This window comes from Maylandia zebra, linkage group LG17 (assembly GCF_041146795.1).
Source record: "Maylandia zebra isolate NMK-2024a linkage group LG17, Mzebra_GT3a, whole genome shotgun sequence".
In the NCBI taxonomy this organism is placed as follows: domain Eukaryota; kingdom Metazoa; phylum Chordata; class Actinopteri; order Cichliformes; family Cichlidae; genus Maylandia; species Maylandia zebra.
In genome coordinates this window covers 34,381,536-34,396,621 of record NC_135183.1, presented here as the reverse complement: position 1 = coordinate 34,396,621, position 15,086 = coordinate 34,381,536, and the positions used below count along the sequence as shown (strand labels likewise).

The 15,086-nt window shown below is 37.4% G+C and overlaps 1 protein-coding gene across 2 annotated transcripts; it reads right to left on the bottom strand.

The window, feature by feature from the left end:
* LOC101485185 (aldo-keto reductase family 1 member D1) lies at positions 1-8,946 on the bottom strand. 2 transcript variants are annotated; one of them, XM_014407311.4, is made up of 9 exons: positions 8,577-8,938; positions 8,184-8,351; positions 5,816-5,932; positions 5,620-5,697; positions 5,232-5,354; positions 1,663-1,772; positions 1,414-1,579; positions 1,237-1,319; positions 1-1,155 (listed from the first exon to the last, which is right to left on the bottom strand). In XM_014407311.4, exons 1-9 carry the CDS (start codon positions 8,667-8,669, stop codon positions 1,113-1,115), a joined length of 981 nt encoding a protein of 326 aa, XP_014262797.3. In that variant the 5' UTR covers positions 8,670-8,938; the 3' UTR covers positions 1-1,112. The 2 variants fall into 2 exon arrangements, with proteins under 2 accessions (XP_014262797.3, XP_076732011.1); XM_076875896.1 differs by lacking the exon at positions 5,232-5,354 and having other exon boundaries at positions 8,577-8,946.
* Between the last annotated feature and the right edge of the window lie 6,140 nt (positions 8,947-15,086).

The window sequence follows — 15,086 nt, the reverse complement described above, 5'->3', positions numbered from 1 at the left end:
AGGCGTCCCTTATTTATTTTTCAGGGAGTTGGCAACCCTAATGATCGACTGTTCCCATTAGAATTCCACAGTTATCATCTTGTACCCCCTGAAAGTCCTGTATGCTTTGAGAGACCGCTACAGTAGGGAAACATACAAAAGAGTGTCCAAACCATTGTAATTTTGGCTTATTTCTGTCTTATATAGTATCCTGACTCCTTAGCTAACTTAATAACTTTAGCTAAAGCGAACAGTCTAATTCACAGGTGTTGAACTCCAGACCTTGAGAGCTGGTGTCCTGCAGGTTTTAGATGTGCCCTTGATCCAACACAGCTGATTTAAATGGTTAAATTACCCCCTCAACATATCTTGAAGTTCTCCATAAGCCTGGTAAAGAAACTAATCATTTGATTCAGGTGTGTTGACCCAGGGTGATATATGAAACCTGCAGGACACCGGCCCTTGAGGCCTGGAGTTCAACACCCCTGGTGTAATTCATTAGTGCAGTATTACTGGATCACCTCTGAAGTGGTATGATATGACTATCACTGAAACAGCAAACTTTGTGCTGGATTATTGTGCAGTTTTCTCGAAGGACCCGGATGTATGACCCCAAAAACTGAATTTAAGAACTAAAACTGAATGGTGAGAAGTGAAACTGAAAGCATTCAAGAGCTAAATTTAATTCAAATTCAGTTTTAAAAGCTGTTATTCAGGTTGAGCAATTCAGATTTGGTCTGAGCAATGAAAGTGTTGGCAGGATGAGAACACCATCTGTCCAGAGTTTAAGCTTTCTATACTTAACAGTCTTGTTTTGATTTAGCCACACCTTATCTTTATTTTGTAGTTTGCAAACATTTACTATCCCAAGTTTGTTTGTTTTGTCACTCAAAACTTATCTGTAAGACTTTTACAAAACTAAAGACATCTGTGAGAGCAGACCTTCATTATTCTTCCCACAGCACGGCTCAGCAGTGAAACCCTTTACCCGAGGAAGTGTATTATATTGTGTGCTGTAAAATTAAGTTGTTTTTTTGTTTTTTTAATTAGCTAATAGCAATTAAATATTATTTTAGCAAAGTGAAGATGCCAAATTTAATCACTCTCGAACAATGTGTTGCTGTTTGTGGTGTTTAGAAGTCATCATGAAATGGATACTCTGGATGGTCAGACCACCTGTTGAGCCAGAAAAGAGAAATATTAATTGGAGCCGTTTGTTCAAGGAGCAAAACTTCACACAAGCTGCACTATACTCACCTGAGAAGCTCCACAAAGCGGATGTTTTTGTTCAACCCTTCAACTGCCTTCATATCAGCGTCAGAGAGAGAGAAATCAAATATCTGGAAAGTTGGCAAATAAGTCTGATTATATTCCATGCGTCTGGTTTTCAGAAGGCACTTTTTGCTACCTACACACCTAAAATTATAAACAAACCTCAAAGTTTTCCTTTATGCGAGCAGGGCTGAAGCTCTTTGGGATGACCACCACGCCTCTCTGTACATTGAACCGCAGACACACCTGAGCCGTGGTCTTGTTGTACTTTTTGGCAATCGATACCAGCAGGTCATCTTCCAGCATTGGGGGGCATTTTAGGTTTACCCTTTATTGAAACAGTGATATTTTAATGTCAATCAAGAGGCTGAGAACTTGACTAGCTACTCATAAAATGAGTGTGACCCATACCAAGATGGATCTCTGGATGTTCCCAGCGGGCTGTAACCAACAATGACGATACCATTCTGCCGGCAGTATTCAAGCAATTTTGGCTGGGTGAAATAGGGGTGGCATTCAACCTGTAATAGAGCACATATGTATACATACACACATGTTTCTGATGAAGACAGCTTGGCTTATTCCTTGCGAGTGTTATGAACCAACACTTCCAAGTGCATCTTGATTGTTCATGTTACTTAAATAATAACTTCCTATCTCTGTTATGCTTTCATTGATTCAAAGTTCAGTCCTTTCATACTGATAATATTTCAGGCAGTAAACTTACTTTTTAAATAAATTTGAAGTTTTCCCCACATTTCTGGGCGGTATACATTGCCTGCATTTTGTTCCTATACCTCTGCAACATATCCATGTCCTATCCACACAATGTTCACATATCTATCAAAACACAGCTGTGTGTGTGATTTAGTTAAAACATATTGGGCATATGTCTAAAATCTGAGTCTTTCTGTTGTATTGTTCATTAGCTGTATGCGCAAATATTCAAAGACTGAAACTAAAGCCTGCATTGTTGTCTTCAGCTGGTTGTGCCTCAGATTCTTTCTTCTGACTTTAATAAATTGCCGCTGCACAATAGAGTAACAAAAGCATTGACTCTTGAAACACTACTTTTTAAAATGAAGAATGGTTTGCACATTTAGCTGCTGATGTTACGGTAAATACAGTACTGTACATTTCCCAAGTCTTGAGTATTTCTTTATATTTCTTTATATCTCGCAAAAGTTTTGCGAGATCCCGAGTTTGTTTTGCGAGATCTCGCAAACATCCGTGTTAATTTTTTTTTCTCCCATGTCCCCTGCGGGGCTCCGTAACATACAAACAAAATGCACCATATATCACAGATTCAGAGAATAGGCATTTCTTACATATTAGCAACTTTCATACATAGTGAAAATAAAATATAAAGATGGGGTCACATAATTTAACAAATTATTAACTCACTAAATCAAAATCTTCCATAAAGGAAACAAAAAAAGCAGCCTTTTTCTTTTTAACTAAAGTCAAAGATTTAACCAACAGGTTTAAGTCGTTTTTCCAGTAAGCTAGTGTTGGTTTAGTCTTAAAAAAGTGACATTTATGTATAAAATGCTTGCACAATATTAATAACACATTAACACCATAATTAGCTTTCTTTTCTTTCAAAAACACTCCAAACATTATCATATTTAAGGTAAATGGGGTAATTTGAATCCCACTGGAATAAAGCCAGGTATGAAAATCCAACCAAAATATTTGTATAAAATTGTACAAAAAGAATAGATGGTCCAAATCCTCCTCTTCTGTTTCACAAAATACACAATTACCCGTTTCTATTTTGAATCTATCACTAAGGAGTCTATTTGTCGGGTAAATTTTATTCAAGATTTTAAATTGGACTTCTTTCCCTTTAGGAGGGATAGGGAAGGTGATATAATCAGTTCTTATTTTTTCAATTTCTTCCCTTTGGAAATCTTTTAATATGTAATTACGTCTAAGTAAATTTGGAGAATAAAGACTCCTTAATGAAGATCTAAGAAACTTATTGTTGCATTTAACATCACAAAATCGAATACCATTTATATATAATTGCCTTAACTTGGGGGAGATGTCAGAATATATTATATCATTTACAACTATGTTTTTAAGTGACAATGGAATGGATTTTATAACCCGATTAAATTTACTTTTAGAACATTGGATATTAAACTTTTGGCAAAAATCTTGATGTCCTAGAACATGTCCTTCCTCATCTACAAAATGGGCAATTGCCCAAACACCTTTTGATAACCAATCTTGAATAAAAATAGATTTTCTGTTCATCAGTATATATCTATTGTTCCAAATTGGGCTATTATGTGAAGTGAAATTATGTTTAAATAACATTTTCCAATAAAGAAGGACCTGTTTATGGAATTCAGAGAGTTTAGCAGGTAGCTTAGTAATTTCAAAGTCACACTTTAGGAGAAAGTTGATACCCCCCAGTGTGTTAAAGACCTTACTTGGTATAAAAAACCAAATGGAGTGTGGATTATTTAGGAAGGATTTTAACCATTTAAGTTTCAAAACACCATTCATTATATCAAAATCAATTGCGTTTCCACCGCCTTCAATGTATGGTTTAACCAAATCATCTTTAGATATATAATGGCACTTATTCCTCCAAATAAAATTAAAATTCAAGCTATTAATTGTTTTAATAACTTTATTCGATATTGATAAAGAGTAAGCTGGATATATAAATCTAGATAAACTATCCATTTTGGTTAATAATATTCTTCCAAAAATTGTGATGTCTCTTTGTAACCACTTATTTAAGATTGTCTTACATTTGTCAACATTATCTAAAATATTTACTTTTTCTAAGACTTTGTGATCTTTTGAAATTGTGATGCCCAAATATTTTACCTCCTTCTTCACCTTTATATCGTACAGTAATTGTGAATTACACTCCTTTAATGCCAATAATTCACATTTATTTAAATTTAATTTTAAGCCTGAAGCTTTTGAGAATGTAGTGATTATTTGTTTTACCAGGGGAATCTGATGTTCATTTTTTAAGAAAAGAGTAGTGTCATCCGCAAGTTGACTAATTATTAAATCCATCCATCCATTCGCTTCCGCTTATCCTTTTCAGGGTCGCGGGGGGCACTGGAGCCTATCCCAGCTGTCATAGGGCGAGAGGCAGGGTACACATTAGGCAGGGTAATTATTAAAGAATTATCCATAATCTCAATTCCGGCAGCACTGCTGTTTTTAATTAGAATTGCGAGCATCTCCACAACCATTATGAACAACAACGGAGAGCTTCCACACCCTTGCCTAATTCCTCTTTTGACGCTAAATCTTTTACCAGTGCCATAGCCTAATGACACAGAGCTATTTATATCATTATACAGTATATCTATTATCTTCCTAAATTTATCCCCAAATCCAAATCGGAGATCCCGAGTTTGTTTTGCGAGATCCCGAGTTTGTTTTGCGAGATCTCGCAAAAGTCCGTCTTAATTTTTTTTTCTCCCATGTCCCCTGCGGGGCTCCGTATATTTCTTATTTTGTCTGTACTTTTCTTTTTTATATTTTAACCTTTTTGTGAAGCACTTTGGTGTACCTTCGGTTTTAAATGTGCTATATAAATAAAGTTGTATTGTATTGTATTGTATTGTATTGTAAGAACTGGGATGAAAATCAGTGGCTACAGGTCTTATGGAGGGGTGAATCTGAATGTGAAATTTTATGTTCAATTTGTAGTCAGCACTCTTTGTATGGAGGAGGTCAAAAAAGAGGTACAACAGTGTTTACGCTCATCTATAAAACACAGTGGAAGCTTTCATGCTGCATTTCAGCCAGAGGTGTTAGGATTTTGCATTTTGAGACACAGGAAAGCACAGCAATAAAGGTTCTTTTTGTCTATGTGAGGCAGCTCTTTGCAAAGAGCTCCCCTCCTGCAAAGAGCAAAGATTTTTGACCTTAGTATTCTGAAAACAAGTACTTAGTAACTTATTTCCAGACAACTGCTTGCTCAATAATGTACCACTAACCTGGTTTGACACAGGTTTGTGTTTCAGCCCCGGCTTGTTAAGGATTAGCTCTAGTTGTCGCTTGTTGAAGTTTGAAACCCCAAGAGATTTTACAAGGCCAGCGTCTTTACAAGCTTCTAAAGCCTGTGAGAGACATAGGAAAGCACAATAATAAAACAATATAGTCAACGTTGAACTTTGAAACAATTTAAAAGCTCACAGAAACAGTAAAACTGAGACACTGTTGAAGCTGTCATTGATTTTTACCACATATCTTTTTGTATTTAACTATAAGTTAAAGGACGCGTGTACCCAATACTGTTGTTCTGTAGCAGTTATGTTGTCTTCACATATGTTAGGAAATCACTGAAACTAAATTTTCTTGAATAAGCAGGCCACCAAGTCTCACCTCCCATGTGGCACAGAGGTCCGTTTCATGATAAAGCCACTTCCCACTCTCATCGTTGGGGTAAAATTCATCTCCTGGCTTCAGAAAATTATAGTGTTTCAGTATAGTATAGTATTTCATTTGGTGCAGTAAAACCTCATGAAATTCAAACGTAAAAATTAAAAACTTGTTATTAAGTTTTCACATGTGTGCATACCTTGAAAGCCATGGGCAGTTCTATAATATAGAGGTCAACATAATCCAGCTGTAATGTCGTCAGGGTTTTCTCTAAAGTAGGTCGTACTAGCTCGGGTGGATGAAATGTGTTCCACAACTTCAAAAGAAAAGAAGAAAAGTTAACAAATGTAGAAAAAAGCTACAGAACTCAGCATTTGGTTTTTTTTTTTTAAGATTCAAAGGTAAGTCATGAAAATGAATATGTTATCGATTCGTATGTTATCCATACCTTTTAAGTTTCTCACAAGCAAAAAGCATTTTAGACTAGTTTTTGGTTAACTTTTGCCTTGAGGGACTTTGTAATGTTTGTCTCGAAAGGTGTTGTACAAACCAAACTGTACTTACTTTATCTTCCTTATTTTTTTGTGGTTCAGGGAAATAATATTGGTATAATATTCAGATTGGCTTTTTTTCTTATTTGCATTATTAGTTATTTACAGTTCGCATACCGCCACAACAGGTCCACTGATGATGCCATAGCCCTGACACTACATACTGCCCTGTCACACCTGGAGAAGAGAGACACGTATTTGAGAATGCTGTTTGTAGATTACAGCTCAGCATTCAATACCATCGTTCCCTCGAAGCTGGACAGGAAACTGCAGGATCTAGGACTGAGCAGCTCCCTCTGCAGCTGGATCCTTAGCTTCCTGTCTGACAGACGCCAAGTGGTCAGACTGGGCAGCATCACCTCATCCCCCGTCACACTGAACACTGGTGCTCCACAGGGGTGTGTACTGAGCCCTCTCCTGTACTCACTCTACACCTACGACTGCACGGCCACTAACAACTCCAACATCATTGTGAAGTTTGCGGACGACACTACAGTGGTGGGTCTTATCACCAACGGTGATGAGACAGCTTACAGGGAGGAGGTCAGCGCCCTGACCCACTGGTGTCAAGACAACCATCTCACCCTCAACGTCGCAAAGACAAAGGAGTTGATAGTGGACTTCCGGAGGTGCAGAGAAGTACATACCCCCATCACCATCAACGGCGCTGCTGTGGAGAGAGTGAGCAGCTTCCGGTTCCTTGGTGTACATCTGGCTGAGGATCTTACGTGGTCAGTACACACAAACAAAACAGTGAAGAAGGCGCAGCAGCGCCTCTTCTTTCTCAGGAGACTGAAAAGATTCGACATGAGCCCCCGCATCCTCAGGACCTTCTATCACTGTGCCATTGAGAGCATCCTCACTGGATGCATCACCACCTGGTATGGCAACAGCACCGCCTACAACTGCAAAGCTCTCCAGCGAGTAGTGCGGTGCTCTGAACGGATAATTGGAGGTGAGCTTCCCTCCCTCCAAGACATCTACAGGAAGCGGTGCCTGAGGAAAGCGGGGAGGATCATCAAGGACTCCAGTCACCCCAGCCATAAACTGTTCAGACTGCTTCCATCAGGAAGGAGGTTCTGCAGCATCCGGTCCCGTACCAGCAGACTGAGAGACAGCTTTTTCCATCAGGCCATCAGACTGCTGAACACTTCATAGACACCTCAGCTTCACTACTGGAACTTTAACATTATGCACTCCATACTGTACAGTAACGCCACTGTTTTGCACATGTCTCAACTCTGTATATTTTTATATATTTTATTTATTGTTTACTCTATTTAATTTGTAAAATATGTGTACACACACACACACACACACGCGTAGAAAAATATTTAGTATACACATCCAGAAATGCATATACTATTATATATTGTACATATATTTATTAGTTTCAGATGTAGCCATTCTTGTATTTTGCTTGTTTACATTATTGTATTTTGCACAACTCTGTTGCTTGTGAAGCTCGCACACAAGAATTTCACTCACATGTGCTGTGCCAGTGTGCCTGCACATGTGATGTGACAATAAAAGTGATTTGATTTGATTTGGTTTCATGAGTTTGCATGAGTTCTACATCAAGTGTAGCAGAGATTCATATGAATTTTAGCTGATGATTCTTAGATCTATTGACTGATATATATATATTTTATTTTACTTCTTTTTCTTCAGATTCAAGCTGAGTATACTTAGATTGGAAAAAACTTAGGCTGAAGTTTGTATTCCCATCTGCTAATATTATTTTATCATTGTGTTAACATAGCCGAAGGTTAAGTTAGCTTTGCACAGAAATAGAAATGTCCTCCAAACAGCTACTAAACAGCCTGTACTTTTTTACTTTTACTTGAGTAAAGAAGTTGAATCAGTACTTCATCTTTTACTGGAGTAGTTTTGAACAGTAATAGATGTACTTCTACTTAAGTACAGAATGTGTGTACAGAAAAACAGAAAGAAAAAAAAAGTTCAACAGTCAAGGTGCACAGGAGAGGCTCACACGAACAAGTATGCTTTGCAAACCTTTCCACAATAGAAGATGTCCTCTCTTTTCACAGTTCCATCTGCTATTTTGTCCCTTATTGCTTGCCCCACTTCATGTTCATTGTAATAGATCAATGCTCCATCAATATGTCTGTAGCCCGTCTCGATCGCAATTTTGACAGATTCATATGCAGTTCCTTTAGGAGTCTGTCAAAAAAAAAAAAAGAAGAAGAAGAAGTAGTACTGGAAGGAATATATAGTATAAAATAAAATAACAACAACCATAATAATAATATAATAAGCACTCAAAAGTCACAGCGAAAAACAAACAAACAAAAAAATCCTACCACTATTTTTTATTTATTCATTTAGTTTTTGCTTCGTGACACATGCACAACGATATACAATATACAATTAAATCATGAATCTTACCTCGTGGGGATCTGCATAAGTTCCCAGTCCTATCAAGGGTATGCTGTTTCCATCAGATAGGGGAATGGAGTGACTTTCTGCTGTCAATTCCATGTTTAACAAAAATGTTTGTTACAAAGATCTTGATGTCTGACACTGTGCACTCACTCGAACTTTTGAATACTGTCTAGGAGGCTGGCTCCTCTGCTCTCTACTCGGCCAGAAACTCCTCCCAAATGCAAAGTGCCTCAACTGTTGCTCATGAAAACATGAACAACCGGACACCAAGACAAACATTTACAAATGGAAGTGAACACGCTATCTGATCATCATGAATGAGACTAAAATGCTATACTATATGCTATATTATATGTTGGATTAAGCTTTCAGATACTGGTAAAAGCTGGCAGTGACAATGGGATTACGCTGAATTTATCTACCCCCAGGGCCCTATTTCAGGAAGCCGGTTTAGAAAACTCAGAGTGAAAAACGATACTCAGGGTTGAGTAACCCCGAACTGTCCAACTCGGAATATTCGGTTTCAGAAAGGCTGATAACAATTAGTTCAATCAACGCGGAGTTGCTTTAACCCCAAGTTAAGCGCGCGCACGAGGATACATAAAGCCCTGATTAGTGGAGCACAGATTAAGCGAGTCACCATGGAGACGGAGGGAAAGAAGGCGCGGTCAATGTATTTCACAGCGCTTGAGGCCGAAATTCTGATGGCAGCATATGCCGATAACATGCAAATTTTGCAGAAAAAAAGTAACACAGCCTCAGCTGCCAAAGAAAGGGAGCATGCATGGCAAAACATAGCCAACAGAGTCAATGCGTGAGTGTTAATTTAAACATTGATCTAGGGATTTCCACCCATTTAACACGTTATTTTATTATATTTTATTTTTTATTTTACACATTTTATTTTGTGATGTGATGTGAGCGCAGGTGCAACCCAACAGGCCCCAAACGTTCCTGGCAGCAAGTAAAAATGAAATATAAAAATATAGTCCAAACAGGTAAGGTGTAATTGTATTATGAGCCATAGTGCTTGGTCTGTTTGTCCGATGTAAATCAATTGCAGTTAGAGGCTACATTAATTTCCCCTCTGTAAGCACTTATTGAAATTATCTGAACACATTACAAGTACATATTTGCTTACTCTGTGTGCTCAAATGTGACCCGTTATTAGAGATGGCACGATACCACTTTTTTATGTCCGATACCGATATCATAAATTTGGATATCTGCCGATACCGATATGAATCCGATATAGTGTTTTTTAATCAACAAAACTGTTTTTTAAATATCTTGCTGCATTTTGTATAAGTTCATACTCAAGTTTAAAACAACAACTACACTAAAGCTATTCTGTTATACCTGTATGCAAAAAAAAATATTTCATAGTTCAGTAATACTGATCAATCTAATAAACTTAAACCTACACCATCCTCCCTATTCTGGTATTTTAAAGAGTACTTAGCATAAATATTAAGCAACCTAACTAATAGGGTTCCAACTCCCAGCAACAACAAAAATAAATAAATAAAAAATAGGGAACCACCCCTCACGCTCCACCTCATGATGCTTAATCGACGTAATCAACCTTAATTTGATGCAGTGTGAAAAAAAAATGCACAGAAATCAATTATTTTTCAAGAAATATTAAATAGATTCAACATCTTTCTTCAACAAAATTGCAGACTGCACAGATGGTACCTTCCCAAAGGGAAAAAGTACTATAGCTTACTAGGGTATATATATTAGACTTAATAGTTACTATATACAGTAATTGACTTCTATTCATTTTGCATCAAATTAAAACTTTGGGTGTCAGATAATTATTTATTAAAAGCTAGACATTTTAAATGAGAATAAGAAAGAAAAGTATGTCTTTGTGCCCCCTTTTCCCTGTTAATGCCCTATCGGCCCCCCAGCATCACAGTGCAGAGAACACAAATTAGCATCCATTACTATAATGAAATAATTTGTTAGTTTGAAATGCTACAGGGAACTATGTACCTCTACATTAATGCTGTGGAAAGACTTCCTGTTCACATAGTCTCCTTCATTTACTGAAGGAGCAATGATTGGAATGTGAGTGCCATCTATACAGATGCCTGGGAACCGTGAGAATAAATGTAAAATTTAAGTAGTAGTTCAAGTATCACCACATCATGAATTAAGTTTTGTTCATCCTGATACCTGCAATTTTGTGGAATCCCTCTTTGATAAATCGTGTGGGTCTATGACCGGGGAACACCACAAACGAGTACAGGAGACGTTTCAGTGCAACTGTAACATTCCTGACTGCCCGACAGACGGTAGCCTTGGAAACGTGTTCAGCGTCACCAATATTATACAGAAAGCTCCCGTTTGCAAAAACGAAGTGCAATACAAATAATATGTACAGAACTGAGAGAATGTCCGCGATGTGTCACATGAGTAATATTAAGCCTGAGGATGTTATTCAAATGAATTATAGATTGTGCTGAAAAACGGTAACATTCACACAGGAAATCATCAGGAAATGATAAAATGTCCAAACGCGCTCTAATCACTCTCTCCTGGCGGAGAGCTCTGCGGAGAATTTGGGCTTCAACATCTACTGGCTCTTCAAGGAAGGGGCACGCCATGTCTGACACTTCCTACAGTCAGGTTTCCGACACAGAGGCGGAGAAAGTCAGGGTTAGTTGAAGTAAACCTGCTAGGGGGCAGGTTAGCTTCACGGAGTGTGTCGTCATAGTAACTCACTCAGAATTAATCTAAACTCGCTTTGTGAAACCGAAAACCCAGAGTTTTCGTTAACTCAGGGTTTACTTACTCAGAGTTTGCACTAAACCGGCTTCCTGAAATAGGGCCCAGTTCTTCAGGTGACACGGTGTTGAAAGCCAAAAGGTGAGAGGGAAATTAAAGGGTATTATCAATGGGACTATTCCACTCCACCCTCATAGTGGTACATCCCATCTGCCTAGTATTGAAAAGTCTTTCAAGATTCAAGATCTTTATTGTCAATACATGAGTATACACAGTTTACAGTGTACCGAAATGCTGTTTCACCCCAAGCCCCCTATGGTGCATTTATATAAGTATATAAAAGATATATCTCCAAGAGATATAAAACTAGGATTTACAACAAATAATATGCTAAATTTAGGGATAAAAGGGTACTAATTACTAACTATACAATACTATAATGACAACTGTACAAAAAAGTCTTTGATTTATGATTGACCTGGAAATTATATTAATTTATACTAATACTTATACTAATGTTTTTTTTTCCAATAAAAACAATAATAACATTAATAGAATACCTTTTTTTCCCTAAGCTTTATTTTCATTTTTAAATTAGAAACGAACAAAAAAAACAAACAAACACAAAGCAAGAAAGAAAAAAACAAAACAAACAAAAAAACAAAAAACAAAAAACAAACAAACAGAAAACTCACAACTATGGGACAGAGCAAGTATCATCAAATAACCACAGCATGGCAGGCCATTGTGACCACAAAAGCACTCCCAGGTGCACACTCTTGTATCTATGCCTTTCAAGGATAACCTCAAACATCTGTAATAGATTACCTTTGAATGTAACTTGCCATGTTAGCCCTCTACTGCATGACTTTTTAATTTTTGGGGAAAAAAATATTTCTCCCTATTTTGGGGGAGCTTTAGGGTCCCTAATAGCAGAGGTGGGACCAAGTCATTGTTTTGCAAGTCTCAAGTAAGTCTCAAGTCTTTATCCTCAAGTCTCAAGTAATGTCAGGCAAGTCAGAGTCGAGTCTCAAGTCACTGGTGTAAAAGTCCGAGTCAAGTCACAAGTCTGAAACTTTGAATTTCAAGTCCTTTCGAGTCTTTAAAAAAAGAAAAAAGAAAAAATAATGTTGCAGTTATATGCTAAATGTAAATATTAGACCATGTAATTTTAAAATCTGTGTTTTTCTCAACACATGACAAAATAGTGAACTTAGAAAATATACACAAATTGTGAAATTGCACCTCTTTAAAATGCAGCTCAATTAAACCTAGCTCCAAGAATAATTTTCACCGACAGTGCTGAGATAAGCTGCATGTTATTCTTGGATGCGGTTGTAGGACCAGCTTTAAAATCGCATGACAAAAATATCATACACATTAAAAAAAACTGTATCACCAACGTAGCCTGGACAACATTTGCTAGTTAGATGAAGTCAGCTATCTCATCTTAGCATATTTATATGCATATTTATAATTATACGGTTCTTGGAGTGAGTGCATACACTCATGAAGTTTAGTAACTTCAGGTCACTGCAACAAGCCCAGGTACAGTTTACCGACGGATGGGTGCAGGACCTTGAAATGCACCGTGTAGAAAGTAAAGACCATCGTACGTATCATAAGTTTACCAGTCTCACAAATCGTCGTCATAAATACACATTCGTTAACCGTTTATTAATATAACCTTTGAGCTCAACGGTAATTAATTAGTAGTGGAAATAATTTCTGGTAGCATCACAGAAATGTAGCAGTGACAATAATATTGTATGCTGTAATCGTACTGGGCAATTGGTGATACAAAAAACCTGTTTTATCCTGTGAATAAAAGTATATGTTTTTGTCAATGTACCATAATAACAGAAGCGAAACGCAATATTGTGTCAGGACAATTCACTATTTATGCACAATAAATAAAGGAGCATAGCGCGACAATTTCTGTTCAGCGCCAGACTTGCTTGTAACCTATATCACTAATTATGTTATGAAAATGACGTATTAACTACTAAAAAACACTGACCTTCGTGTAAATGCTTGGAGCAGACTAACCTGTGAGCTGGAGTGTTCTGGGACGTTATATTTGGTCTTTGAATGGCTGCGATCCAGGCCATCCGTCGCGTCTTTGTTACTTCGGAAACATGGCTTGAACAATTTCTCTTCAACGACGTAATCCGATAACAACCGATCTCTTTACCCGTCGGCTTCCCGTGGCTGTCATGCGACCGGCTATTGCAGTTAATAATACAACGGCTTCTTGACATTTTTGTGTTTCTTTTTATCGCTGTATAACTGATTTCAATTGAAAGCCTGCGTGCGCTAGTACCGCTTGCCACGAGTTCCCAGAATCCTTTGCGGTTCTACCCGTGAATGACGTCACATTTTCAATCTCTATATATTATGCATGTTAAATTTTATATTTGGGGTAAAATATCAAGTCTTTTCAAGTAAACCGGTTCAAGTCCAATTCAAGTCCCAAGTCATTGGTGTAAAAGTCCAAGTCAAGTCACAAGTCTTAGAACATTTTTTCAAGTCAAGTCTAAAGTCATAAAATTAATGACTCGAGTCTGACTCGAGTCCAAGTCATGTGACTCGAGTCCACACCTCTGCCTAATAGTATATAAATCATAAAATTTGACACCCTGCCCCCCCCCCCTCCAAACAGATATTGGTTTGTTGCTTCAAGACAACACTGTGCGACAAGGGTAGTCAAACACCAAGTTATTCTATAATAAGTTTTATAAGTACAACAAGGATGAACAAATAAATAAGCAACAAATAAACAATGTAAACATTTCACAGAACAATGAAACACCAGAATACATCCAACATTTGACCCTAACCCCATGCACATGCACGCACACACGTTGTGTTTCCATCACTTTTGGGGACAATTGAATTGAAATTGAATGATTTACCTTGCAATTTGTCCCCATAAAGTAGGCGAGACCTCACAATGTGAGTGTGTAAACAAATTTGTGTCTCCACAACAATAAGTAATACACGACCACACACACACACTAACACACACACAGACACAGTTACTTTACCAACTGACCCCTGAGCTCCTAAGTGTCCGTCAAACCTGATTCAAGGACCCACTCCTCTACTTCACTGTCACTCTATGATAGCTCACTGTCCTCACTTTCTGAGGACAGAAAGTGCACATTCCCTTGGTTTCCTTCCATAAAAGGTTTTTACGTCAATGTCCTGTAATTATGAGTAGATTGCAAAGTAAAACACATTGACTATGATCATATAAATGCACACAAACACATCTCTACACACATATGCTAATGCATTATATTGCCTGAAAAAAATTAGGCTAACTGCACAGTGTTGCCTTGAGGCAACAAATGAAAATTAACAGTTTTACTGTATAAATAATTTTTAAAAAGTAGAACAAACAATCAAATATGTTTCTTAACATATTCATGCACATACAAGTATTTTTATATACATTTATTTCACTATAAACATGTAAAATAGTTATCTTTATCTTGCCTCCTAATGGAGATGCCTCTCATGGAGTGCAGCTTGCAGAAAGGGGTCCTCCCCGCCCCAAAAATAAAGTCACACCACCTTCAACTCATCATTTTATTGGAAAGATATGTGCCTGGTAGCATTATTTGAGAAAAATGTAAAAAAAAAGAAAGTTTTTTTTGTTTGTTTGAAGGGCCAGTGTAAGGCATGAAAATGTGGTTTGTTGCCTCAGGGCAAAACTATGCAGTAGAGGGTTAATATAAGCCACATAAGCTTCGGCGCCTAATAAGCTCATCA